This window comes from Furipterus horrens, unplaced genomic scaffold (assembly GCF_987537825.1).
Source record: "Furipterus horrens unplaced genomic scaffold, mFurHor1.1.pri manual_scaffold_13, whole genome shotgun sequence".
Taxonomy (NCBI): Eukaryota; Metazoa; Chordata; class Mammalia; order Chiroptera; family Furipteridae; genus Furipterus; species Furipterus horrens.
In genome coordinates this window covers 50,812,355-50,840,255 of record NW_028327183.1, presented here as the reverse complement: position 1 = coordinate 50,840,255, position 27,901 = coordinate 50,812,355, and the positions used below count along the sequence as shown (strand labels likewise).

Below are 27,901 nucleotides of genomic sequence, written 5' to 3'. Positions count from 1 at the left end.
GCCTGGAAGGGGCCGGGGCAGAGGAGGCAGATGACAGCCGACGGTCTGAAGCCCGGTCGGCCACCCTAAGGAAACTCGACTTTCACTCTGAGTGAGGCGGGAGGCATTGATTGCAGGCTTTTGAGAAGAGGAGTGACCTGCCCTGACTTACTTTTTAAAAGGTCAGTCTGGCTGCTGTGTCGCAAATAGAACGTAGGTGGGCAAGCACAGGTACAGAGAGATCAGATAGGCGGCGTACAGTAACCGCGTGAGAGAGGATGGTGCCTGGGAGGGACCAGGCGGCAAGGGCGGCAGGTGTTGAGAAATGGGCAGATTCTGGACCTATTTCGCAGGGAGGGCTCGACAGGGTTTGGTAACAACGTGGATGCGCGGTATGAGAAAAGGAATTCAAGGGCAAGACTGAGGTCTGGGCCAAGGGACAGAGGGACGGAGGGACCGTCTCCGGAGAAGACCGAGGCTGCCAGCGGAGCCTGTTTGGGACGCGAGGGGAGCGGAGGACACCGGTTCGGTTTTGAACACGGAGATGTTGAGTAGGCAGTTGGAGGCTAAGCCAAGTGTTCTAGAATGAGGTCTGGCTGGAGACACAGAGTTGGGAGTTGTCAGCAAGCGGATGGCATTTAAAGCCACGAGACCAGGTGAGAACATCGAAGGAGTGAGGAGAGACAGAGGAGAGAAGAGGACCTGCAATGCCCCACCATGTGGAGCTGGGGGAGGTGAGGAGCAAAGAGGCATTGGACATGGATGACGAGCAGCCAGTGAGTTGTGAGGAAGACCAAGAGGGTGTAGTGTTCCAGAAGCTGCAAAAAGCAACTCTCTGCAGGAACAGGAAGATGAACCCTAAAGAGCTGGCCACTGGGGTCAGCAGTGTGGAAAGTTATTGGGGCCCCTTTATAGGGGCATTGTTGGTGGAGCAGTGAGGGAGAAACCCTGCGGGGAGGGGGCTCAAGAGAGAACAAGAGAAGAGAAACTGCGGATGCAGACAGTGAGTGGAGCCAACTCTTCGTTTGTTTTGTTTTTTAAGATTTTATTTATTTATTGTTAGAGAGAGGGAAAGGGAGGGAGAAAGAGAGGAAGAGGAACATCAATGGGGGTTGCCTTGCATCCCCAACCGGGGACCTAGCCCGCTCCCCAGGCATGTGCCCTGACTGGGAATCGAACCGGCGACCTTTTGGTTCGCAGTCCGGCGCCCAATCCACTGAGCCACACCAGCCAGGGCAGTGTAGACCACTCTTTCGAGAAGAATTGCCATCCAGGGGAGTAAAATTTCATCCAGGAGAACATGAAGGTTCAGAGGGTTTTTACAAATTCTTTTGATGGAGCATGGGAGACACTGTAGCATGTTTGTGTGTTCATGGGACAGCTCACTAGGGAAGAAAGAAATTGATGATGCAGCCAAGGCAGCAGAGAAGTGCTGGCTGGAAGAAAGCCCTCAAGAAGACAAGAGGGGACGGACTACCCAGGACACATGGAGGGGTCTGTTCTAGATGGTGGTGCAGGCTGTTCGTCGGTAGACACGGGAGACGAGGCAGAGGCTGTGTGCCCACATGCAGGTAGGTGGCCAGGCTGCCCTTTCCAGCGTTTGCAAACTTGATGGGGACAGAGCGTTCTGTCACTGCTGCCCAGGAAAGAGGATGACTCCGGCTGACATCTGGAACACAGAGATCCAGCTCTAAAGAACTCACGCTCGCGACGCCTGGTGCACGTCGAATCTGGTTTTCCCCGGGACGTCTCTTTCTCCCTCCGTGTCTCTTGGTGCCTTCGCGTCCTTCTGTCTGCCCTTCCCATCCTCTCCCACCCACGTCGTCTATCTCTGTGTATCTATCCCTTTGTCTCTCTCTGTCTCCCCTCCCTTCATGTTTGTATCAGGGCCCCTCCTCTGGGCCTGGTTGTGGGGCCAACTTTCTCATCCCAGCCCGCACTTCCAACCAGAACTTCCAGTTTCTGCCTCACAAAGAACCCCGTTTTGAAGCCAAGCTAGGGTGGGGCTTCCAGGAACCTCGGGCAGCCTCCATTCCCGGATTTACTTATTTAACCAGCCCTGGGTCCATATTAGGCCCTTGCGTAAGCACCTTCCAATATTAACTCATTTAACCCTCCTCTATGAGGTAGGTGCTGCGGATAGCACCATCGCACACACGGGGACAGAGGCGCCGAGCATCCTTGTCGCTCTAACTCAGGCAGTCTGGCTGCAGAGTCTCCGCTCTACACCCCTAGGAACACTGCCTCTTCCTCTCATCCTTCTTCCCCCAACCGTGCTCCCTGGCGGGGGAGACCCTGACCTGTGAGACAGCACCCCTGGACGGGGTCTGGCTGGCGTGTGACTTCCATCACTGCTCTCCGTGGTGAGGGGGCGGAACACGCCCAAGTCTTGGTGGGTCCATGACCTCACTCAACGGGAGTCAGCCAGCCCAAGTCCTGGCCAATAATAAGGTCTAATATCAGCACTGACCTGGCACTCACCCCTCAGTAAATGCCAAAGCCAGCCACCCCCACTCCAGGCTCCAGCCCTTCCCAAGTGAGAAAGGCTTTTCTGGGATTGTGGACCCAGGCCACCAGAGGGCACAGGTACCCTGACTTCCCACACAGGCCTGTCACCTCACTTAACCCCGCATCCTCCCTCTTGCCACCCAACCTAAACCCAACTCCACTGGGAAAGAATGAACTTAGTATCCACTCTGGGTCCAGCCCTGTGAGGTGAGGGAATTCCAAAGTGGGGAAGGACCATTGCTTGCCTGTCACCTTGAGCAGAGTTCACAGCCACGACCCAGCCCACTCCTGTCAAAACCCCACGTCAACACAGATGCTCAACCTCATGTCTAGTCTTCATTATCAATGTCAACCCACACCACCAGTTTTACTGTATTTCAACACCTCCCCATCCAAAACTTTAGTCATGGCCCCGTCCCCAGCCCCAACCCAACAGGACTCCATCAACAACCTTATCGCCAGACCCTTCCCAACTACAATGCACTCCTATCCCCCAAACCAGCTCCAAACCCCTCCTCACCACCCGCCCATTCTTCTCCCCAAACTCACAGCAGTGCCAAAGCTGTCGTTGGACTCACCGTAAACCTGACCGCAAACTTTTCTTCCTAGTGTATGGAAAAATTATGGATGCAACAGGCGCCTTCGATGGAAAACTAGATGGGTTAACTGCTTCTTTTACCGTCTTTGAGCTGCTTAACAACCTGTAAATGATAGCTAGCCAAGAGCAATGCAAAGAATTCTTGTCCATAACCATGCAAATGAGTTTTGTCAGGTAGAAATACAATTTTCTTCTCCTCATAGAGAATAAGACAGTTTTACATCTATTTATAAATTCATTTCAGCATTCCTTATTGCTTATATGTGGGTGGTTCTTTGTAACGTCTTGCTAGTTGGATCACTTATTAATGAATAAAAATAAAAATAATTTTTATTGATTTTGAGAGAGAGAGAGAAACAGAGATTTGTTATTCCACTTCTTGATGCATTCATTGGTTGTTCTTCTATGTACCCTGACTAGGGATTGAACCTGCGACCTTGGTGTATCAGGACAATGCTCTAACCAACTGAGCTACCTGGCCAGGTCAAAATAAAATCTTAGACATATGTCCATTTTATATATGGAGGAGAGTCATGGTTAGATTCTTTTCAAAAAATTATCTTTTAACCTGACACTTGATCCCTATATCCAAACTTTAACTATCCCCAGTATGGACTACACCAATTTTGATGTTAACCCTCACTCTGTTGGCTCAATCCCTTATCCTTATCCTTAGACCTCTGCTCTCTTTCCAGACTTCATCTGGTCCCCGTCCCTGGCTTTCTCCCAAATTCTGACCCCACCTCTACCCTTCCTAATCCCTAATCCTGCCCCCTCCACCCTTTAGGATTAACTCACAGCCTCACCCAATCACATTTCCAGGAGACTCCTACTCATTCTCCAAACACCCTCTTCCTCCTTCCTCTTCCCTCATCCCAGCCCCCCAGTGTGTCTCCCTCTCCACCTCCAGACCCGTGGACTCCCTCACCCCGTCTGGCCCTGCTCCTAAAAGGTCACTTAGCCACTGCCCCAGTTCATGCCCCCATCCTGGTTCAAGGACAGTTGACTTTCAATCGCCCATCTGAAGATGATCTTCCTGGCCTGATGGTTGGGTGTAGGGGTGGGAGGGCAAATGGTAGACTCAGGGTGGGCGTTCCTGTGTTTTCTGAAGAAAATGGGCTGGCGATGGAGCTGGGCTGGAGAGGAGGCCGAGAACTGGGATTTACATGTGTTGCATTTGCTGTTGAGAGAGAAATCTGAGATGCATGAAGCTGTTGATGGCACATCTTTGGAGGGACCGGCTCAGGGGCAGGGGGATGGTTGAAATTTGGCAGAGGGGGCAGGAATAGGATAGAAAATGGCCTTCTGGGAGCTGGTGTATATTAAGAATGCCCACAGGGTTGGAGTGGAGATTGGAACGTAGGTTCTGCTGCAAGGCAGGGTCATGAGGACTTAGGGTGGGTTTTGGGGGAGGAAGTGATGGGCTTTCTCCTTCCCACTAGGTGGGTCCTGCTGCCTCGAAGTTCACAGTGGGTTCAACCCGGGCTTGGGCGGGGCCAAATCTGGGTCCCAGCTTGTCCTGAAAGCTCCACCCCCAAGCGGAGGGCCAAGCCCAGGCTGGGGGGTGCCTGGCATAGCCTGCTGAGCCATTGGGGGTGGAGAGGGGTAGGCCAGCAACCGGGAAATGCTGAGGGCGCTGGGGGAGGGAGTTCAGGGGTTAAAAGGCATGGGTCGGGGCTGAAGTTGGAGGCAGCTGGCTGCGGAAGCTCTTCACCCAGGCCCCTCACCCAGGTAGGGTCAGCCGGGGGCGCTGGAGGGGAGGAGGCGGGGAGGAGAGAGAGGGAACAGCTGAGTCAGGGAGATGGGGTGGGGGAAACCAGAGGCTCAGTTAAAGACAGAAATATGCGGAGACAGAAAGCTGGAGCCGGGAAAAAAAAAAAAGAAGCTCAGTTTGAGACCAGGTGTCAGAAGCAAGCCTGGGAGGGAGACAGCGGACAGAGAGGGGCTGGGGCGTGCGCCCAGGACCCAGCTTGCTGGAGGGCCGCGGTGGAGGGCTGGCTGCCCGGGCTGAGGGGCAGCTGGCCAGTGCCCTCGGAGGGTGCATGCCACCCCCAAGGATGGATCTGGGGAGGGGTTCTCAGAGTGAAGGAAGGAGATTCACACCTGGGAAGTTCAGGAGCAGAGTTAAGGTGGGGGGCGGTCAGAGATGGGGTTCCGGCCATCCCTTAACACCTCCCTTCCACTCCTCAGGCCCCTCCCGCCCTGCCCCCACCCCGGAGCCGCCATGTGGCCCCTGACCGCTGGGATCGCCTTCCTGACCGTGGCCTTGTCAGGCGGTAAGAATGCGCGGGGGTGGAGGCGGGGTGGTCACCCCAGACAATGGTAGGAGGGGTCAGGACGCGGGGACGGGTTTGGAAGCTGCGAGCTCCGCCCCCCCCGCCCACTCCGGGCAGGGTCCCTTGGGGACAGCCCTATAAGCTTCCTGCTTATCCCTGAGTGACCTGGTTTCCCTGGCAGGGACAGCTCCCTTTTCTGTCATACTCGGCGCTGGAAACCCACCCCTGGCCCCTCAGATAGTCCCAGAGCAGCCCCTCCCCCAATCCAGGCGCCCTGGCCTATGTGAGTGAGACACCAGTTCAAATCCAGACGCCGCCACTGTGAGCGAGTAACTTCGCTTCTTTGCGCCCAGGTCGTTCCATCTGTACGCTGGGAACAGATACGTCCTTTCCGCAAAGGGTTCAGGTGACGCCTGTTTTTGCCGAGCGCCTGGCAGATAAAAGGGATGGCAAGTTAGTTGACACTATTATTTCATTAGTTGTATTCTTCATCCATTTTCAGCCCCTTCCAGAATCTTCTAGGTCTTCCTTTCATCCTTGGGGTGACCCCAGACCTATCCGATTCCACCCAGAGTTGGCCGTCTCACATTTAAGAATTTGCGGGCAAGTTCTCTGGAAACCCTATTCATGGGTCATTCATGCAGATGATGGGTTATAGACTTGTACCCCTGAAATCTATATAATTTTATTAACCAATGTCACCCCAATAAATTCTATCTACAACACAGCACCGCCTGCCAGGTGGCACGCTGGGTGTATGCACAAGCAGAGACGGAGTCCCTGCGCTCAGCACCTGGAGCCTAGCGGTTCAGCTGCAGACATTATTCCAACAATTACCCAAATAATTAGCTGGTAATTAATTACCATTGTAACACAGGGGATGGCTTCAAGGAGCCAAGCCAGGAGCGTAAAAGTGCCCTGGCAGCTCCTTACTGGGAAGCACTGCCCAACCCTGCCCCCCCAAAGGACTAGACCCTTGAGCCGAGACCCAAAGGAGAGAGGGATCCAAGGGCACCTGACACCCAGCACCACCCTTGGCCTGGAGGTGGGGTGGCTTTTCTCCTTTGGTGACACTCCCTAAGACTCCTGTCCAAGCCCTTCCTGCATGCCACACCCTGGGATAGGAGCTCCACATGCATTGGCTTGTGGAATCCCCAAGAGCCTTAGGAGGTACGGGAACTATAATTATTCCAGCTTTATGGCTGAAAAGTTCAAGACTCTCACAGAAGAGTCCCAGCCCCAAAGATAGCAGTGGTACCTGGATCAGGATCCTTATCCATGCTGTCTGCCCTGTCTGCCACATCCTGGACTTCACGTCCTGGCAAACCATCGTCATTGTTTTATTTTTTAAGATTGTATTTATTTATTTTCAGAGGAAAGGAGGGAGAGAGGGAGAGAAACATCAATGTGTAGTTGCCTCTTGTGCGCCCCCAACTGGGGACCTGGCCTGCAACCCAGGCATGTGCCCTGACTGGGGATTGAACCAGTGACCCTTCTCTTCACAAGCCAGCACTCAATCCACTGGGCCATACCAGCCAGGGCTTTTTTTTTTTTTTAATTTATTGAATTTCTTTTTTGAGAGAGAGAGAGAAGGAGGGAGTGAGCAGAAAGGAGAGAGAAACTGATTTGTTGTTCCACTTATTTATGCATTCATTGGTTGATTTTTTAAAAGACTTTATTTATTTATTTTTAGAGAGAAGGGATGGGAGGGAGAAAGAGGGACAGAAACCTCAATGGGCCAGAGAGACATCAATCGGTTGCCTCTCCTACATGCCCCAACTGGGGACCTGGCCTGCAACCCAGGCATGTGCCCTGACTGGGAATGAAACCAGCAACCTTTCAGTTCACAGGCCAGGGCTCAATCCACTGAGCCACACCAGCCAGGGCCACTGGTTGATTCTTGTATGTGCCCCGACCGGGGATTGAAGCCACAACCTTGGCATATCAGGAGGATGCTCTGACTAACTGAGCCACCTAGCCAGGGCCCATCTGCATTATTTTAGACCTAATGGTCTTCTTAGAGTCCATTATTTTTAACTTAAATGAAAGCACATTAAAAGTTAAGTTTATATTAGTCTCCTAAATGAAAAACTGCATTCTTTGTATAAGTAAAAGAGAAAAAAATATCCTGTACAATGAAAAAAAAAAGATATGTTTATTGGGTTGGACCACCTGAAATTGTTGACCTCTCCCAAAACAGTGATCGCACATGGTTTGACTTAATACATTTTAGGTTGCAGGCTGAGGATTCTGCTCTCTTTGGGTTTTAGAACGTGAGCTCATTTAGTTCATTAGGGTCCACATATGAATGAAATCATGTGGTACTTGTCTTCCTCGGACTGGTTTATTTCACTCAGCATTCATTGGTTGATTCTTGTGTGTGCCCTGACCGGGGATCAAACCGGCAACCGTGGCGTATTGGGATGACGCTCTAACCAACTGAGCTACCCAGCCAGAGCGAGACCTGAATTTTTAAGTTTCGTTTTCATTAATCTAAATGAAAATAGCCATGCATGGCTAGTGGACACCAGACTGGACAGCGTGGGTCTAGAGAACTGTCGAAGAAGAGGACGCGACAGACGCAGAGGGTCTGGTGTGAAGAAAAGATCCGTGAAACTGAACAGAGTGAGTGACGAGCAGAGAGGTGGGAGATGGGCTCAAAGAGATTGGCAAAGGGGAAATGATGCGGAGTCCTGGAAACTTTTTTAAAAAGATTTTATTTCTTTATTTTTAGAGAGAAGAGAAGGGAGGGAGAAAGAGAGGGAGAGAAACATCAATGTGTGGTTGCCTCTTGCACACCCCCAACAGGGGGCCTGGTCTGCAACCCAGGCAGGTGCCCTGACTGGGGATCAAACCGGTGATTCTTTGGTTTGCAGGTCAGCACTCAATCCACTGAGCCACACCAGCCAGGGCCAGAGTCCTAGAAACTTTGGATTTGGGAGTAGTTAGCCTATGGATGATATTTGGCGTCGCAGAGGAACCCAATACATAGGTGTTAAAAAGATGGGTGGATAGGTGGATGAGTGGATGGATGGATGGATGGACGGACAGATGGACGGGCAGATGGCTGGGTGATGGATGGACAGTTGAATGGATGCTGCCTAGGTGGTTGTATAGGTCTGTCCTACTTCTACCTCCTGAAATGTATCCCCATGTTAGAACGAGAGAAAATGCCAGTGGAGAGAATGCCAGGCTTCTGCCTCTCAGAAGCATCCACGTTCGGTGAACTCTCCCTTCACCCCCACCATGGAGGGGATGACACGTCTATGGGAAAGGGCACTGTCACCTCGTTGCTTTGACTCATCTCTAACACGTAGGAAATAAATAGCAACTCCCAGCGGCCGAGAAATGAATCATCGGTGCCCGGTCACTTAGAGCAAACTCTGACCCTCTTCCTCCGCTCAGCAGCTCTGCCTCCAGGCTCCCCCCTCCACCTGGACCCCAGCTCACTAACATTTTCTGTTCTCCACCAGGCACCTCTCAGGAGTACCCCAAGATTCTCAATGGCACCAACGGGACCAGTGGGTTTCTCCCCGGCGGCTACACCTGCGCCCCCCACTCTCAGCCCTGGCAGGCAGCCCTGCTGGTACAGGGACGGCTGCTCTGTGGGGGGGTCCTCGTCCACCCCAGATGGGTCGTCACTGCAGCACACTGCCTGAAGGAGTATGTGGGGGCCAGGGGAGCATGGGGAGGGGGCGAGGATGGGGCTGGGTGGAGCTGCATCTGAGGATGAGGCTGGAGCTGACGCTGGGGTAGAAATGGGTGAGGACGAGGTTTGGGAGGAGGTGGGGGTGCGGGGTGGACTTGGACTTGAAGGAGGTGATTTGCATGGAACTGGCATTGATGTGGAAGGAGGTGTGTTGGGGATGGGGAAGGGGAGATGGGGAAGGGGAGGCAGGGAAGGGGAGATGGGGAAGGGGAGGTGGGGAAGGGGAGGCGGGGAAGAGGCTGGAGCCCTATGGCACTGGGAGGGACTCCTCTCCTTCTCTAACCACCCTGTTCCTGCACCCACAGCGGGTACAGAGCTCACCTGGGCAAGCACGACCTCAGGTGCAAGGAGCCCCAAGAGCAGGTGAGGGACGTGGTCCGCTCTGTCCCCCACCCTCAGTACCGGAGGAGCCCCACACACCTGAACCATGACCACGACATCATGCTGCTGGAGCTGCAGGCCCCGGTCCGGCTCACGAGCCACGTGCACGTCCTGCCTCTCTCCCACAGCGACTGCCTCCCTCCTGGCACCTGCTGCCGCGTGTCAGGCTGGGGCACCACCACCAGCCCCCAGGGTACGTGCCTGCACTGGTGGCCTGGGCTCTCACTCAGCCGCCGGGAAGCTGGGGGCAGAGATAGGGAGTAGGTTGGAGGGGGATTCCTTTATATGTAAGAATGAAAGTTCAAAAATATACGGTTATAAAGAAACAAGAAAAGAAAAAATATAGTTACATATTATATATATTACATATAACATGATGTATAAAGTTATATATATCTTATATAAATATAAATGTATAAACCTATAGTTACATGTGATATATATCCTTTATATAAATTGATAAATATAGTTACAGATCACATATACAGTTATATGCCTTTATATACATTTACAAAATTATAGTAAATTCTATGTTATGTGCATATTTATAAAAATAAATATACATTTGTATATAAATATGCAAATTATAAAAATTAGATTTATTTTCTAAATTAGAATTCTGCGTTTATGCATTTATTTAAATATATTTGTATATAAATTATATATTGGGCATAAATGTATTTAAATAAGTACATAAATATTTAATTTATAAGTAAATGATTTTTTAAAAAAGATTTTATTTTGCTTTTAGAGAGAGGGAAGAGGGGGGAGAGGGAGAGAAGCATCAACGTATGCTTGCCTCTCGCACGCCCCCAGATGGGGACCTGGCCTGCAACCCAGGCCTGTGCCCTGACTGGGAATCGAACCTGCGATGTTCCAGATTGCAGACAAGCGCTCAATCCACTGAGCCACACCAACCAGGGCAATAAGTGATATTTGGTAGTTAGTTATTAGATATAATAAAATATGAACAACTACCTGTTTCCTTTGCATAGAAGCTATGTATATATGGAGGTGAAGCTTCTCCGTGGCCGCAGAGCGCTGGCCGTCCCCCTTGCAGTCCGCAGCTCTCTGCCAGCCTCCCTTCTGTGTCTGCCTGCCCGGCATTTCCCGCCTCTCCTCCACTTCCCTGCTCCCGCAGTTCTCTCCATCCTGCGTTTTCTCTGTCTCCGATTCTCTCTCTCGCCACCTCTGTCTTCCCAGTTCTCACAGCTCCCGCTGTCCTTACGCCCCAGTCTCTCCTCCTCTACCTTCCTCTTTGCGTCTCTTCACGCTCAGGTCCCTGCGCCCTCCCTCTGCATCTCTCCCTCCGCTTTCCTTTCGCCTCTCCCCCATCTCTCTCCGCATTCCTGGCTCTTCTGTCACTTTCCCCGCAGCAATCTCTCCCCCCATCTCTCTCTTCCCATCTCTGTTAACTCCCATCGCGCAGCCTGTCCGAGACAGACATCCTTAGACCTTCCTCTCTGCCCTCCCCAGTGACTTACCCGCAGACCTTACAGTGCGCCAACATCCAGCTCCGCTCCCACGAGGAGTGCCGTGAAGCCTACCCCGGCAGGATCACACCCAACATGCTGTGTGCTGGCACACAGGAGGGCGGCAAGGACTCCTGCGAGGTGAGGCCACCAGGGGCCACGGGGCTGGGGCGGGGGGGGGGGGGTGCCTTGGGCCAGGATGGGGAGCCAGGATGGAGGAGCAGATGCTGGAGGGAAAGGATTTGCTTCTAGCCTTTGGGGAAACGAGGCTTTGCAAGGCGTGATATGCCCTAACATAGAGAGTCAAGGCGAAACAAAGTGCCCGTGGGTAGCAAACAGAATTCATCGTAAGCCCCAGCTTTGCCTGACAGGTGGCTGCCCGGAGCCTGGGGTTGATGTGCATAACGGTTTTTAGTTGCAAGTGACAAAAAACCCAACTCAGACTGCCGTAAGCAAAACCCTGGCTTCTGTAACCGAAAAGCCCAGAGGGTCCTCCTGCTTCAGGCACGGATGGATCCAGCTACACATGTGATGTGTTTAAGACTTACATAAACATCTTTTTTTTCCCTTATTTTTAAACAAGATTTTATTTATTTATCTTTAGAGAGGGGAAAGGAGGGAGAAAGAGAGGAAGAGAAACATCTATGTGTGAGAGAAACAGGGACTGGTTGCCTCTCACACGCTGCCACCCTGTAACCAGGGACCTGGCCCACTGTGCCCTGACTGGGAATCGAACCAGCAACCTTTTGGTTCACAGGCCAGTGCTCAATCCACTGAGCCACACCAGCCAGGGCAACAGAGTGGGCATGACTCTCACTAGGCCGACTTAAGTACTGTCCTGGAACCATCACTCTGGCCAGAGCTGTGGGATTCTCTGCTAGACCAAATCTGGGTCACAGGACTAACTGGGGGGTGATGGGAGGGGCAGGGACAAGCTCTGAGAGTGGGGAAGGGGTCATTCCCCAAATGAAGAAAATCAGGATGCTGTTACCAAAATAAGGTAAAATGGATCCTGTGCCCAAGAGAGGAGGCTCCTCCGGTTGCGGCTGCATGGGGAAGGATGCAGTAATGAATCAATGATGAGTGCCTTATCAATAGGAATATCGTGTGTCCTGGGCCCAGGGGGAAAGAAGCACCTATGTGTACAAATCCCACCCAGACGTGGCTGGGTTGACTCAGTAGTAAGAGGACATGAAGAACATCAGGCAGGAGCATGATTGGGGGGCAGGGGGTACAGGGCGGGCTTGGGTGCCGGTGAGACCAGAACAGGTGTCTAAGGTAAGCTGTCACTTCTTGAATGAGATGGAGGGACTGAAAAGCAAGACACAGAAGTCTCTCTCTCTGTCTTTCTGTTTCTCTCTCGTTCTCTGCCCCTCTGTTTGCCCCCGTTGCTGTCCCCCAGTCTCTCTGTATTCCTGTCTCTGCCTCCACGTCCATCTTTCCCTCTCCCCACCGGTCACCACCTCTGCCTTTGTGTGGCCCCAGCAAGGCCCCCACCTCTCTGTCTCCCCCCTCAGGGCGACTCTGGAGGCCCCCTGGTCTGTAACGGAACTCTCTACGGCATCATCTCCTGGGGGGACTTCCCGTGCGGGCAGCCCAACCGGCCTGGCGTCTACACCCGGGTCTCTCAGTACGTCTCGTGGATCCGGGAAACAATCCGAAGACAGCAGGCTCCGGAGCGGAAATGGACCAAGGGCCCCCAATAAAAGTCGGGTTGACTTACCCACCTCCTTCCCCCCATGGTGCCCTCCTTACTCAGTTGGCCCAGCCCTTCTCTGCCCCTTCCAGAGTGTTCCACTCGAACCAGCCATTTGTGCTCTCCAAAGGTCCCATCCCAGCTGACATTCTGTGTTTCAAAAGCACTCAGTCACTGCCAGCATCGCCCTCTGCCAGACCCTGTGACACCCCTGTCCCCTGAAGGTCCCAACCCAGACACGTCCCAGATCTCCCACCTGTTTCAGCAGAAGCCCAGGTCACCATCTGATTGTTTTATCTGTGAAACACTTAAATACCTCCAGCCCCTCCTATCAATATTCTGTGCTCCGTGAACACACCCTCCTTGAAAACATTCAGATATTTATTCATTGCCAATATTCTAGATCCTTTCTATGTTTTGTCCTCAGGAAGGTTCTAGACTCCCATGAGCCCATGACATTTCATTCTGAAAGTATTCTTGTGCCCACAATATGCCCTGAATATCATCAGATAACATTGGCTCCTCCTGATGGTTCATTCTGACATAGTTCTGCACCTCACAAATGTCCCTTCCCTCCCTACATCTGGCGTCTGACAATAATGCCTGTCTCTGAACCCCCAGGCCCCCTTCAGATCAATAGCAATCTAGAGTGATGGGGTTCAGTATCCCAAGGGGGCTTCCATGCCTGGACCCTACTGTCTGTCCACCAACTATCCTGTCCATCTGTCTCCTCCATGGACACCCTTGTTCAATGGCCCCGGATGTTGTTACATCTTTGCCCATGATCTCAGAATACAATAGATGCTGCATTGGCTGGTGTGGCTCAGTGGACTGAGTGCCGGCCTGCAAGCCAAAGGGTTGCCAGTTCGAATCCCAGTCAGGGCACATGCTTGGGTTGAGGGCCAGGTCCCCAGTTGGGGATGCACGAGAGGCAACCACACATGGATGTTTCCCTCCCTCTCCCTTTCCCCTCTCTAAAAATAAATGAATAAAATCTAAATATATATATATATATATATATATATATATATATATATATATATATATAGTCAAATGCTGAAGCCATTGGGGTCCCTTCGTTGAGCGAGTCATAAAACTCACCACCTCTCTTCCCATTATAAAACGAGGCTCCTAATTTTTCTCCATAGCATTGTTGTGAGGATAAACATTGGCTGACCACTATTACTGGCATGGTTCCCGATCAAAGATCACCTTTGGGTGTCAATAACAACCCCTTTGCAGAGGGTCCAAAGGGTGTTGCATTTACTTAATTTTCTCAGCAGACGTTTATTCAGGGCTGACATGGGCAGGCACTCTCCTGGATATCGGTAAAATATGATTTTGTTTATTCAAATGTTGGTATCTATAATGAGCCAGGCACTTTTGTTAAACACAGGTGATAAACAGTGAGTTAAAGAGACAGAAACTTTTCTGCTCTTGTAGAGCTTACTTTTTTTGTGTGTGTAGGGAGACACATGATAAAAAGGTGAATTAAGAAATCGATTGTCAGGTGGTTAAAAAAGGGGGGCAGGGTTGAAAGATAGGTTGGGGGGTGAGCAGAGTTGCTTTTACTTATTTTTATTTTTCAATTTTTTAATGATTTTTAGGGAGAGAGCAAGAGAAACATCAATTTGTTATTCCACTTATTTTTGCACTCATGGGTTGATTTTTTTTTAATTTTATTAATTTTTAGAGAGAGGGGAAGGGAGAGAGAAAAACATCAATTTGTTATTCCATTTATTGATGCATCATTGGTTGATTCTTGTATGTGCCCTGACCAGGAATCAAACCCGCAACCTTGGCATGTCAGGATTTAATTTTTTTTAAAGATTTTATTTATTTATTTTTAAAGAGAGAAGAAGGGAAGGAGACAGAGAGGGAGAGAAACATCAATTCATTGCCTCTCATGTGCCTGCAACTGGGGACCTGGCCTGCAATCCAGGCACGTGCCCTGACTGGGAATCGAACCAGCGACCTGGTTCACCAGCCGGCACCCAATCCACTGAGCCACACCAGCCAGGGCTCATCTTAATTTTTTTTAAGTTATGCAGTAATAAATATAATAGCAAAAAAAAAACACAGTAATGGAAACAATAACAAAGTTAATAGCAAAGACACACAATAGTAAAAACAACAGTGAAGAATACAATAGAGCTAATAACAAAAGATACACAATGATAGAAGGAATAGCAGGAGGAAGCGGGATGAGAGGGAGTGCACTAAGGAAAGGGAGATCTCTAGTTCCATCTCCATTAGAGGATCAAGAACGAGCTGACTATACTAACACACACTGGAAAAAAAGCACGCGTTTCAAAGGGCTCCGGGGAAGATTAATAGTGTGAACATGGGAACAGCGCTCAGAAGAACACCCGGCACTGAGTAAGTGCTCAGTGGGTGGCAGCTGTCATTAGTATTGTTGCTCTTATTGATATAATTGTTAGGGTGCTCTGTCTCCCGGTTGCCGGTGCCAGAGCAAGCAGCCTTAGGTGACAGCTGAGGATTTGCGAGAGGGAGAGGTGGCCGCCCAGATCCTTCCTGTGGAACAGGGAACAGACAGTAATGACAGACCTGAGCTGCCCACGCCTTCCATCAGGAAAGCCAGCCAGGTGGCCGGGCTCTGCGGCTTCTCCCGGGATTTCGAAGCCAAGTGATCTTTACCATTTTTCTTTTCTTTTCTTTTTTGGATTTTATGTATGTATTTATTTTTAGAGACAGGGGAAGGGAGGGAGAAAGAGAAGGAGAGAAACATCCATGTGTGGTTGCCTCTCACACGCTCCCAACTGGGGACCTGGCCCATAACCCAGGCATGTGCCCTGACTGGGATTCGAACCGGCAACCCTGTGGTTTGCAGGCTGGCACTCAATCCACTGAGCCACACCAGCCACACCAGCCGGCACAGCCTAGGGAAACTCAAATAACAATAGGACCTGGGTGGAGAGGAACTTGGAAAAAAGGAGGAGACTGGAAATCAAGGCAGGAGGGGCATCAAAGACAAAACTTTCAAGCACTGGTCCAGCATAAAAGCCATTTTATTCTCCCAAGGGCCCCCCAGGGAGGAAATGTCAGCTTCCCAGTTTACAGAAATGCCAACTCGTCCAGGCTGATGGAGACACATTTCTGTACGATCCCCCAGGGCCAGTCACAGGGACTTCTCCCTGGTCCTCTGGAGGCTCAACCCCTGTGAGCCTTGTATAAGGAATGAGGCTGGATCTTCCAGGCACACGGGGGTAATAGGGTTCTGCACCCAATTCTAATGTGTGGGGTGGGGTTCCCCTACTTTACCCAGCAATTCTTGGACACCAGCTGGGTGTTCTGCAATTGAAACTCAAGTCTGACACTGTCTACCGGGAGACAGTCAGACCCCACAAGCTAAAAGCTCGGTCCTACAAGACTGCCCCTCCCCCATACACACGCTTCAGATGCCAATCAAAAGGGCAGGCTGTCCCCTGTGCTTCTGACCACCAGCTATAGACCCAAGGCTACGACTCTCTCCTTGGATTCGATTAACTGGCTAGCGTGGCTTGCAGAACTCAGAGAAACGTGTTACTTATTAGAACACCAGTTTATCAGAAAAGGATATAATGCAGGGCCAGCCAGAGGGAAGAGAGGCAGAGGGCCAGAGATGTGGGAAGGGGCTTAAAACACGGGTGCCCTCAGTAGGCGCCTCTCTCCCCAACTCTCCACGTGTTCGCCGACCCTGAAGAAGCTCCCTGAACCTCATCCCCTCGGGTTTTGATGAAGGAAGGCTTCATTACATAGGCCTGATTGACGAAACCCTTGGCTATTGGTGATGGATTCAACCTCCGGCTTCTGTACCCTCCCCAGAGGTGGGGGTGGAGGGCTGGGACTGAGAGCTCCAGACCTCTGATCACGTGGTTGGTTCCCGTGGCAACCAGCCCCCATCCTCAGGTGCTTTCCAAACGTGATCTCATTAACCTAACACCACATACCTTCCCTTGGGACATGCTAAGGATTTTACAGGCTCTGTGCCAGACCTGGGCATGAAGACCAGACGTATACTCGTATTTCTTATTATAAATTCCACGATCCCTGGGAACAATGGGCTTTCGGTCCCAGCTTTGACTTTAACACATGCAATGATAAGATGAGAGGAGCAGACAGGTTGTGGGAGGAGGCAGGAGGCCCAGGTCAGGCCGTTGGGGAGCAAAGCAGACTCGGACTCCAGGAGCTGGGGAGACAGAGTTCAGAGACAGGGAGCCGGTGGCTGAGGCAGTCATTCGTGGCCCGGATGGGATGTCTCAGAAGACAGAAAGGCAAGTGGATTCTACAGAGGGTGGGGCTCCGGAGGGTCTACATCAGGGGACTGAGTGGATGGTGGGGCCACCAGGCAGACAGACTGGGACCTGAGAACAGGCCGATGGGGACAGCCAGTGATCTCGGTTAGGGTCATTCAAGAAGCTGCTGGAAGCACAGACCTGAAGCTGGGGAGAGGCCTGAGAACCCAGCCACCCCAGTGACAGGCGACCGATGAGACCGTCAGGTGTGTGCGGTCAGTACATACGACGTGGCTTAGGACGGGGCCCCGGGAACACCCTTGTTTGTGAAGACACCGGTGAAGGGAAAAAAAAAGGCCTATTCATGCAGGCGGCCAGGAAGGGAAGCCAACAAAGTAGGAGGAAAACCAGAAATGCATGGCGCCCGGAAGCGGGAGAGGAGCGGCCCGGCATGTGGAACGCTGCAGAAAGGTTGAGTAAGAAACGTGGAGACAAAAACGGACGGACAGCTGATCTCTGGGTTGCTCAACGTGGAAGTCTCTGGGAACCCAAAAAGAGCGTGACTGCGGGGTGCGAGCCGTGGGTAGATCCCCGTGGACAAGTTTTGCTGGGAAGGATGGTAGGGAGACAGGGTTGTGGGGCTGGTTCTGATGATTAACTCTGTGGTTCCCGGGTCACCCAGCAGAGCATTAGGCACACGGGCACCTCAGAGTGTTTGTTGAGTGACTGACAGAGTGAATGAACGAGCAGAGGAACTGAATGAGGTAGAAGGATCAAAGGAAGAGATAGAAGTTGTAGCACCAAGTTGTAGCTGGTATACCTTCACTATCTGAGAGAAAAAGATTCTGTCATCTGAGTCAGCTTTGCTCATTTTTTTTAAATAAAAGAATTAACATTCTCTGTCTGACTTACGTCACTTAGCATTAGAACCTCTAGGTCCATCCATGTTGTTGCAAATGGTAAGATTTCATTCTTTCTTTTTAGATTTCCTTCTTTTTTATGACCAAGCAGTCTTCCGTTGTATGTATGTACATCTTCTTTATCCAGTCACCTATGGATGGACACTGAACTGTAATTGAAAAAGTAAAAATTAGCTCTGGCTGGTGTGGCTCAACGGATCGAGTACGAACCTGAGAACCAAAGGGGCGCTGGTTCAATTCCCAGTCAGGGCACAAGCTTGGGGTGTGTGAGAGGCAACCACACATTGATATTTCTCTCCCTCTCTTGCTCCCTCCCTTCCCCTCTCTCTAAAAATAAATAAATAAAATAGCAACATAAAGAAAAATTAAAAATTAATATTGAAAAAATAAAATTCTAAAACATAACTAGATTTTTAATTCTCACCTAAGGATATTTTTATTGTTTTCAGAGAGAGGAAGGAGGAGAGAAAGAGAGAGAGAGAGAGAGAGAGAAACATTAATGTGAGAGAGAAAGATTGATTGGCTGCCCCCTATATGCTCCCTGACTGAGGACTGAACCCGAAACCGAGGTATGTGCCCTGACCAGGAATTGAACCTGCAACCCTATGGGTGTATGAAACAACCCTCCAACCAACTGGGCAACCAGACCAGGGCAAAGAAAAAAATTGATAAGGGTAATTTTGATAGGGTCTAGAGCTCACCTACCTGAAATCCCCACCCCACCTTTGTTGCCATGTTTGATGACCCCAAGAGGAAGCCACGTGTAGACATCAACTTCCTGCCAGCCCCACTTTTCAGATGGGCCAACCGAAGTCAGGACAAGCAAGTGGCTCAATGGCCCCCAGCGTGTCATGGGATGAACTGAATGTTCAACCCGGTCTGCCTGATTCCAAAAGCCATCCTCTTTGTTTGAAACCCAAAGAAAAGGCCCTACATTCATTTATTCTCACCTGTACTCATTCAGTCATTCATCTGTTCATTCATATATTTGGACAACGATTAACAACACAGGCTCTGGACCTGGCTGGTGTGGCTCCATGGATTGAACGTTGGCCTGAGAACCAAAAGGTGGCCGGTTCAATTCCTGGTCGGAACGTGTGCCTGGGTCCCCAGTGATCACATACACTGATGTTTCTCTCCCTCTCTTTCTCCCTATCTTCCCCTCTCTCTAAAAATAAACAAATACATTTCTTTTATTTTTACTTTAAAAATAAAAACAAAAATAGCCTCTGAAGACAGACAGCCTGCCTGTGTTCAAACTCCAGTTCGGCCACTTACCTGCTTTGTGTGTGTCTCAGTTTCCACATCTATGACCAGGTGTCAGGGTGGCTGAGTTCTCGCCGAGCAGTGGGCTTCATACTGTGCTTATGATGACAGCCAAGAGTAAAGCGGGAGGCCGGGGGACTTCCTGGGGGGTTTGGTCATGGTGCTCAGAGCTGCAAGCCAGTCCCTGCTCTCAGAGCCTCTGGCTTCGAAACCATGGGATAGGCTTTAGCCAGGAGCCACCAACTGCAAGTTTCTGTATCAAAGAGATCCGCTAAACCACCACTCCACTCCTCACTTCTCACCCCCTCAGCCCCCGGTGTTAGGTTTGGGGAGGGGAGAGCAAAGGGGGCGGATCTGGTCAGTGGAACGGGATTGCCAGAGGGAGGGGTGCCTGCGCAGTTCAAAAAAAGGCTTGAACGTAGAGAATTTTCACTCCATGAGCCCAGGCAGTGACTAGAGTTATCGGCCGGTGTGGACGCAGAGGACCAGGCAAATGAGTGTTCCTAGGTCTGGCTTCCAGGCCTCGGAACCTCGCAGAGACGGGGTTAGTGGGGGTTAGCCTGGGTCGAGCATCTGCTGCCCACTGCTCCCCTAGTCGCAAGTCTCAGGAAGCTGGAAGAAACATCCCAGGTTTCTGATCCCAGGTTTCGGCACCAAAATGCTAGGTTTGTGCCCGGAAGAAGGGAGGAGCCATGTGGACCAGTTCGAAGCCTTTATTGAGGGATGTTCCAGCAGGCGGGCTGAGTCCGAGCAGGTTGCAGCCCCAAGGGAAGGGACAGAGGGGTTTCTAAGGACGTGGAGCAAATCCACAGGGAGATGGGTCACCTTGCTCCTCAGCTCCCCCCTCACACCCCCCCTCAGAGTCCAGGATACAGGTGTTTGCAAAAGAACAATGTTCCCTGATTAGAGATGACTGTCAGGAGACTTATGGTCTTTGCTTCTGGGAAATGATTAAGGGAGAGGGAGAGGGGCCATGGGGGTGTAATTAGTCCTCAGCAGGATTTGGGCTACGCCTTAATCACCTCTGTTAATAGGGAACCTTGTGACCGGGTTCACGGCCAGAGACACAGACCCTCTTTGTTTCAGCGCAGGTGGTGTGGCACAGGTCCTGTGTGACTGCAGGCCACAGTCCCTGAGAACACAGTGACCACTGGCCATCATCTGCTTTTGCAAGGCCTGACTCAGGGGCCAGGTTACAGGGCAGGCCACATGGGGTCTCTGGCCTTAACCCCCAGCAGCCACTAACCTGCTTTCCATCTCTGTGGATTTGCCTATTTTGGACATTTCATGTAAACAGGTGGCCTTTTGTGTGTGTGTCTCTTTTTTTTTTCCACTCAGCCTCATGTTCCCAAGGTTCATCCATGCTGTAGTACCTGTCAGTGTTCATTCTTTTTTACGGCTTAATAATATTCCATTGTGTGGAAGGGTCATATTTTATTTATCCATTCATCAGTCAGTGCAATTAGCTTAATGGGTGTGGGGGTCTCTTGGGGGGGGTGGAAATGTTCTTGAATTAGATCGTGGTGATGGTTGCACAGCATTGTGAGTGTAGTGGGATTCACTGAATTATAGATTTTAAAATGACTCAAATGCCCACTTTAAAAAAAAAAAGATTTTATTTATTTTTAGAGAGAGAGGAAGGGAGGGAGAAAGAGAGGGAGAAAAACATCCGTTGCCTCTTACATGCCCCCAACTGGGGACCTGGCCCACAACCCAGGCATGTGCTCTGACTGGGAGTCAAACTGGCAACCCTTTGGTCACAGGCCAGTGTTCAATCCACTGAGCCACACCAGCCAGGGTTCAAATGCCCAATTTGTGTTCTGTGAATTTTACTTCAAAAAAAAAAAAAAAGAAAAATTAAAGCAGAGGGAGGGAGAGGGAGGAGCAGAACGGGAAGGAAGGAGAGAGAGCTTGGTGTTGGACCCATAGTTGTTTTTTGGGAAGGGCAGATTGGCCAACATTTAAAGTTGGGAAATGTCCCAACATAAATCTGAATTTCTAGCTTTTCTTGAAAAGTCAGAGGATTTGGCAACGTTGGGCCCAGGCTTCAGAAGGGCAGCTCCTGACTGAAGCGAAAGGGGGAATTTTATTGCATGTCAGTTGCACCCCAGTAAACGAGGTTTCCCAAAAGAATTCACAAAAAGGGAAAGATTAAGCGGTGTTTCAGAACAAATCAAAACCTGACGTTTTGGGATTCTGAATTCAGAGAGGAAAAGAGACCCAAGATCACTGGAAACACAAAGGAAAGGAGTGGGGAGCCCTCTCTTATTTGCTCCCTCTCCCTTGTTTCCCTTTCCCAGTGGAAGCCCTTTTGCAAAAAAAAAAAAAAAAAAAAAACCCTTTAAAAAGAACTTTTTTTTTTTTACTTATTTTATTTTTAGAATGAGAGGAAGAGAAGGAGAAAGAGGGAGAGAAACATCAATGTGTGGTTGCCCATTGCACACACGTTGTGGTTGATCTGGCCCACAAATGAGGCACGTGCCCGGACTGGGATTCGAACCAGCGACCCTTAGCTTTGCAGGCCAGTGCTCAATCAACTGAGCCACACCAGCCAGGATGCCAAGAAGGACCTTTAATGGGCCCTGGCCCGGTAGCTCGATACACCAAGGTTGCAAGTTCGATCTCTGGCCAGGGCACATACAAGAATCAACCAATGAATAAATCAATCAATAAAAATCTTATAATTAAAAAAATAATTCAGTTAGCATCAGCCTTTCACAGAACCTAGTTTGGAAACCCTCTTCTGTCTCTTCCTGTCACCTCATGTGAGTCTCTCCCTTCTCCCCTTCTCTTTCCCAGGCTCTCTCTGCCTTAGGGGCTCCGCCTCTCACTTCCCCCCTCCTGCCCTCTCCCAGCTCTGCACCGTGTCCACGAGCCCCGCCCTCCTCGAGTCTTTTTCACTGGAGCCGGAATTAGAGCCCAGCTCCCAGATCACCTTGAGTCATCCGCGGGAGGTGGGGGCGGAGGGGGGGCGCTGCTGGCTGGTTTAGAGAGGAGGGGAGAAGGAGCTGGGCCGCGCCTTCGGGGCCCCCTCCCCACTCCCCTCCCTCCAGTCAGCCGTGAAGCCCAATTAAGTGTCGTTAGTCAGGAAGAGTTTGTAGGGGATTAGAGGGCGCCCCACCCTGAGTCTTCCTCGTCCCCTTCCCTCAACAAGGAAATTGCAGGGGCTGGAACAAAGAGAGTTAAAAAGCCGTGTCAGCTGCCGGTCTGGGACAGACAGACCGAAGGAGGGGGACAGGTGGGGCAGCATGACAGGTGGCTGAGAAGCCAGGTGGACCGTGGGAGTGTTGACTGGCCGGCAGGTGACAAGATAGGCAGGCAGGTGGACAGAGAGATAACAGGGACACAGATAGGCTGCAACTGTGACTGTCACGTGGAGGACCTGGCTGGCAGAGATGAGGTGAGCAGGAGGCAGGCGGTCCCAGGGCACAGGGTGACAGCCGGAGACTGGCAGAGACAGGGGACGGGGACTTCCCTTGCTCGAGGAGCTGGTGTGGGAAAAATGAGGGAGGGAGGAGCAGGCTGACAAAGGAAGAGCCATCTCTGAGAAGCCCCCTCCTTTTCCCCAGGATCTGCAGGTGGCCCACCATGGGGTCAAGCATCTTTGTGCTCCTATGTGTTATGGGTGAGTTTCTCAGGGGAAGGGGAGTCTGTCCCTACCCCACGAAGAGACCCTCACCTCTCCCTGTATTTTTTGCTTCATCTTCCCTCTCCTTCCCCCATCACCCTGTCTCTGTCCTTTCCCCCACCCCCCTCTCTGAATCTGTATTTCCCCTTTTCCCCTCTATCTTTAACATCTCTCTCTTTCTGTTTCCCTCTTCCTCTTCCTCTCTGTATCTCTTGGGGTTACACTCTGTACATCACTAGGTGTCTCCCTGTGTCTGGGGTTCTCTGTCGGGGTCTCTGCCTTCCTCTTTCTGTGTGTCTCCCCCGTTTCTGGAGCTCTTTCTTTTCTTTTTTAAGATTTCACTTATTTATTTTTAGAGAGAGGGGAAGGGCGGGAGAAAGAGAGGGAGAGAAACATCAATATGTGTTTGCCTCTCCTGCGCCCCCCAACTGGGGACCTGGCCTGCATGTGCCCTGACTGGGAATCGAACCGGCGACCCTTTGGTTCACAGGCCGGCTCTCCATCCACTGAGCCACACCAGCCAGGGCTAGAACTCTCTTTCTATATCTGATCCACAATCTCTGGGTCTCTGACCTCATCTCTCTGGCCATCCCCGGTCCTCAGGGCTCAGCTGTGCATCCGTAGAGAAGATTTATAATGGCACAGAGTGTGTTCCTCACTCACAGCCTTGGCAGGTGGGGCTGTTTGAAGGTGCCAACCTGCGCTGTGGGGGGGTCCTCATTGACCGCAGATGGGTCCTCACAGCTGCTCACTGCAGCGGCAGGTAAGCCCCCTGTTTGGGTCTCTTCCTGGAGTGGGCAAAGGTGGGTGACAGGGAGGAGAGAGCTGGGGATAGGAGATCATGGGAGGGAGTGTCAAGGAGAAACGAGATGGTCGTGCCACAAGAGAATCTAAGGTTGGACAAGAAGTAGGACTTTCTCAACAATGGGCCTGGGGTGGGGCTGGCTAGGGTTCAGTGGGTTGGGTCCTGGGGGCAAGGGAGGGTCCTGGAACCTGCCCACCCACCTCTCATTCTTTGGACTCCCACTTCCTTCCTATAGAGCATCTGTCACCACCCCCACACACATACACAAACACACACAGCCATTGTCTGACCCCGAGCTGGGCCCTGGACCCATGTCTGACCCAAACCCAAACTCTTTATGCAGCCTCAATGGTCCCATCTATAAAATGACAGGATTGGGTTTTCTAGTTCTGACACTCTGGCTTTTATGCAAAAGGGAAGTTTCAGGCACAAAGAAGTGGAGAGACTTGGGGACAGGGAGCCACCCAAGCAGGAGAGAGAGCATTCACTTAGGTGACAATGTTGACAGCCCAGGCAGCCTCCTAGGTGGTAGGAACAGGGCAGTGAATGAGACTAAAAGATGTCCCTAGCCCTGTGGGCCTCACCAGCTAAGAGAATCAGAAGGGGACACAATGGAGTGGCACAGGGGGCACTGGGTAATGGAGACAGGGGCCAGGAGATGGAGAGGGAGCACCTTAGACAGAGAACAAGAGCAAGTGAGTGGGGGGACCAAGACGACAGACATGAGAGAGAGGCAGGAGGGCCTGGGAGCCCGGTGGGCAGCCCATCAGCTGAGCCAGTGTGACCCCCAGCAGGTACTGGGTGCGCCTAGGGGAACACAGCCTCAGTCGCCTGGACTGGACGGAACAGATCCGGCGCAGTCGCTTCTCCGTGACCCACCCCGACTATCAGGGAGCCCGGAGGAGCCATGAGCATGACCTGCGGCTTCTGAGACTGGGCACCCCCGTCCGCTTGACCCGCAGTGTCCAGCCCCTGGCCCTTCCCACCACCTGTGCAGCGGCGGGCACTGAATGCCACATCTCGGGCTGGGGCACCACCAATCGACCGTGGGGTAAGGGGGCCCTGGGATTGGGGGTCAGGACGGGCAAAAGTCTGGGTATAAGGTGAGAGGTCAGCAGTAACAGCATGTCAGAGGGAGGATGGGTGAATGGTCAAACATCAGGACTGTAGTTTGGGGCCACAGATCATGGTGGACCAGGTCTTGGGAGTCAAAGTGGTTAAGGGGTGGAGTGTGGAGTCAGGAGTCATGGGGTCAGGCATGTGCTTGGAGGCCAGAGTGCTGTCGGGGATCATCAGACTGGAGCAAAAAACATATATAAATAGGATCATGGGGTCATGGGGTCCATGGGGTCATGGGCTCTGGTGGTGGAGGTCATTGAACAGTTCAGGTCATGGGCTCCATGTGTTGCAAAAACTGACCACGGTCTAAGGATGGAAATTGGGGATCATTGGTCTGGGATTGGAAGCCATAGGGTTTGGGCTGTGAAGCCAGAGGTTAGAGGCCATGTAGTCAGGGTTCAAATAAACTAGGGTCAGAGGTCACTTTGGAGTAAGGGCTGATGGTTTAGAGCACTGGTTCTCAACCTTCCTAATGCCGCGACCCTTTAATACAGTTCCTCATGTTGTGGTGACCCCCAACCATAAAATTATTTTCGTTGCTACTTCATAACTGTAATTTTGCTCGTTATGAATCATAATGTAAATATCTGATATGCAGGATGTATTTTCATTGTTACAAATTGAACATAATTAAAGCACAGTGATTAATCACAAAAACAATATGTAATTATATACGTGTTTTCCGATGGTCTTAGGCGACCCCTGGGAAAGGGCCGTTTGACCCCCAAAAGGGTCATGACCCACAGGTTGAGAACTGCTGGTTTAGAGGATGGAGAAGTGAGGTTGGAGCTTAAGGTGAAGACATGAAATACGGGGTCAGGAGAGAGGAGACGTGAGGCCAAGTTGGAATCCAAGGATGATACGGTTGAAGGTTGGAGGTCACAGTAGCTGAGACTGAAGGAGGTCAGGCCTGGATTCACTGTAGCTGAAGTTGGAGGGATGAGGACGGTCTAGAGTTATGTCACTCAAAGTCAGAGGCTGATAAGATGTCAGGGGACTGGGATCAAGGGTCACTAGGAAATGAAGTCATAAACCCAAAATTGGGAAGTTTGAGGGTTGCAATGGAGGCCACAGGGAGAGGACGGGTTATGGGCTCGCATGGAGCTTCCTTGAGAGGAGGGATGTGGCCGCACAGTGAGGAGCCGTCGGGGCAACTGCAGACCCACTCTTCCGCCCCCAGAGCCATTCCCAGACCTGCTCCAGTGCCTCAATATCTCCATCGTCTCCACTGCCACCTGCCGCACCGTGTTCCCTGGGAGGATCACGGACAACATGGTGTGTGCGGGTGGCATCCCCGGGGAGGATGCCTGCCAGGTGAGCGGATGCGGGCCACGCACGGTCGCCCAGGACGGGAAGTGGGCACAGAGGCGGGGAAGCGGGGAGGGCGAGTCAGGGAAGGGGGGTGAGGGAGAGAGATGAGGTCAGAGAGAAGGCGAGGCACAGAATCAGGGAGGGAGACAGAGCAGGAAGGAGAGCCGGGGAATGGAGGCCAGAGAGAGGGAGGGAGATGGGGGAGGGCCAAGGGCGAGCCGGAAGGGCTCCTGGAGCTCAGGTAGGCAACCTGCTGCCTCTCCGGCTGAGTCTCCCCCTCATCAAGCTGGTCTCCCAGTGAGAGACCTCAGGGTGGGGGCAGGAAGGGGGGCTGGAGAGCGCTCTCCTCCTCAAGGTCAGCCGCCTTGCCCTCTCGGGTCCTCCAGAGAGGAGGCCTGACCCACCCGTCTGCCCAGGGCCCGGCCATCACCCTTCCAAGAGCGCTCAGGGAGTCCCGCCCTCATTTGCTGGGATTGGTTATGGGCGCCTGTGCTGTCCACCCTCATTGGTCAGGGTCCCAGCCATTGTTCTTGAGGGAACTCTCTACCCTTTACGGGGCCCCGCCCTCCTTCCCTGGGATTGGTCATTGGTGGTGGTATTCTCTTACCTCATTGGCCAGAGCCATAGCCATTGTCCTCGAGGGAACTCGTTACCTTTTGTGGAGCCTCGCCCTTCTTCCCTGAGTCTGGCTCCCAGGAGCGGGGTGTCCTCTGCTGCTGCGTCCCTGCGGCTGTCCTTCGGGACGCTGGCTGTGCCCAATGACCAGGCCTGGGGCCACTGTCCTCAGGCCCAGAAACGGGTCGGAGAGGGGACAGCCGAAGCAGGATTTCCCCCGTATTCAGACCAGGCTGCTCGCCCCTTGTCCTCCAGGGCGACTCTGGTGGCCCGCTGGTGTGCGGGGGCGTCCTGCAGGGGCTGGTGTCCTGGGGCTCCGTGGGGCCTTGCGGGCAAGGAGGCATCCCCGGAGTCTACACCAATATCTGCAAATACGTGGACTGGATCCGGAGCGTCATAAAGGACAACTGACCTGCGCCTTCCACCTCCTCGCCCAGCTTGGGGGCTGCTCGGCCCCCGGAGCTCCAGCGCCTCCTCCATCGTCAACCCCAGCGCGCTCTTGTCTTGGTCTGAGGATCTTCTTCCCGGAACTCCAGCTCCAGCCAGCCCTTCGAAGACCCGTGGTTCAGGAAGGAGGCAGCATTGACTGTTTGGAATAAATATAACTTGGGAAGGGGTGATGTCTATGTTGGTGGAGAACGGAGGCAGGGGCTCATCCGTTCCCCTCCTCGCAGGTGTAGAAATACAGACCAGAGAGGGTGAGGGTTTCCCCTCAGGGGCCACAAAGACATGGAATGGAAAAAGTTATTTATAACAAAATAAAAAATTTAAAAAAATAAAGGGCCATTGTTCTCCATCTGACACAACAGCAACATTAACCCAGAGCTTATAGGCCTGTCAAGGGCCCCTAAGGACCTGAAGCAGGAAAAATTATTGGCTGCAAGATACCAAATGACAGCTGTGAAATCAAAATTCATGACCACTTAATGTCTATAAAATGTAACATTCCTCCAACCGGCCAATGGCAGCTTGGTCCTGCTGGAGTTGAGCATACATTATATTTAATGTGGAACGTGGGCTTGTTTTTATGCTCGCGACGACAGAGGGTGGGGTGCAGCCTCTGGGAGGCAGGAGGGCCCAGCCTACCCCTTGGAATAGTCCTGCCCACCCCCTTGGAGTCTGTCTGCACCGCCTCCCATGGGGGTGGAAAGAGAACTTCTCCCCAGTGAGTGGAAGGGGGATCTGAGATGTGATCTCGACAGCTGTGGGAACTTCTGCTAGCGCCTACCACCCTGAAGTCATCAGCCCAACCCCCAAGGCAGGGCTGTGACCCCCATGTCACAGATGAAGAAACTGAGCCTCACTCGGGTGGAGTCCCTTGTCCTACGTCATCGGGGTAGGAAGAGGCAGAGCTGAGGTCTGGGGCCAGGCCTACCTGGCAGT

The 27,901-nt window shown here is 51.9% G+C and overlaps 2 protein-coding genes across 7 annotated transcripts; both read left to right on the top strand.

Moving 5' to 3' along the window:
- Positions 1–499: 499 nt before the first annotated feature.
- On the top strand, positions 500–12,659 carry KLK13 (kallikrein related peptidase 13). 5 transcript variants are annotated; one of them, XM_090259925.1, is made up of 7 exons: positions 500–635; positions 1,361–1,550; positions 5,276–5,361; positions 8,835–9,024; positions 9,376–9,644; positions 10,928–11,064; positions 12,441–12,659. In XM_090259925.1, the coding sequence occupies exons 2-7, from the start codon at positions 1,384–1,386 to the stop codon at positions 12,627–12,629; spliced, it is 1,038 nt and encodes a 345-aa protein (XP_090116051.1). In that variant the 5' UTR covers positions 500–635; positions 1,361–1,383; the 3' UTR covers positions 12,630–12,659. The 5 variants fall into 5 exon arrangements, with proteins under 5 accessions (XP_090116051.1, XP_090116050.1, XP_090116048.1 ...); XM_090259924.1 differs by having other exon boundaries at positions 500–713; XM_090259922.1 differs by having other exon boundaries at positions 500–755.
- A 9,470-nt stretch (positions 12,660–22,129) lies between these two features.
- On the top strand, positions 22,130–27,298 carry KLK12 (kallikrein related peptidase 12). 2 transcript variants are annotated; one of them, XM_090260121.1, is made up of 6 exons: positions 22,130–22,440; positions 22,610–22,665; positions 23,272–23,431; positions 24,268–24,524; positions 25,773–25,906; positions 26,774–27,298. In XM_090260121.1, the coding sequence occupies exons 1-6, from the start codon at positions 22,436–22,438 to the stop codon at positions 26,927–26,929; spliced, it is 768 nt and encodes a 255-aa protein (XP_090116247.1). In that variant the 5' UTR covers positions 22,130–22,435; the 3' UTR covers positions 26,930–27,298. The 2 variants fall into 2 exon arrangements, with proteins under 2 accessions (XP_090116247.1, XP_090116246.1); XM_090260120.1 differs by having other exon boundaries at positions 22,134–22,440; positions 24,265–24,524.
- Positions 27,299–27,901: the final 603 nt, after the last annotated feature.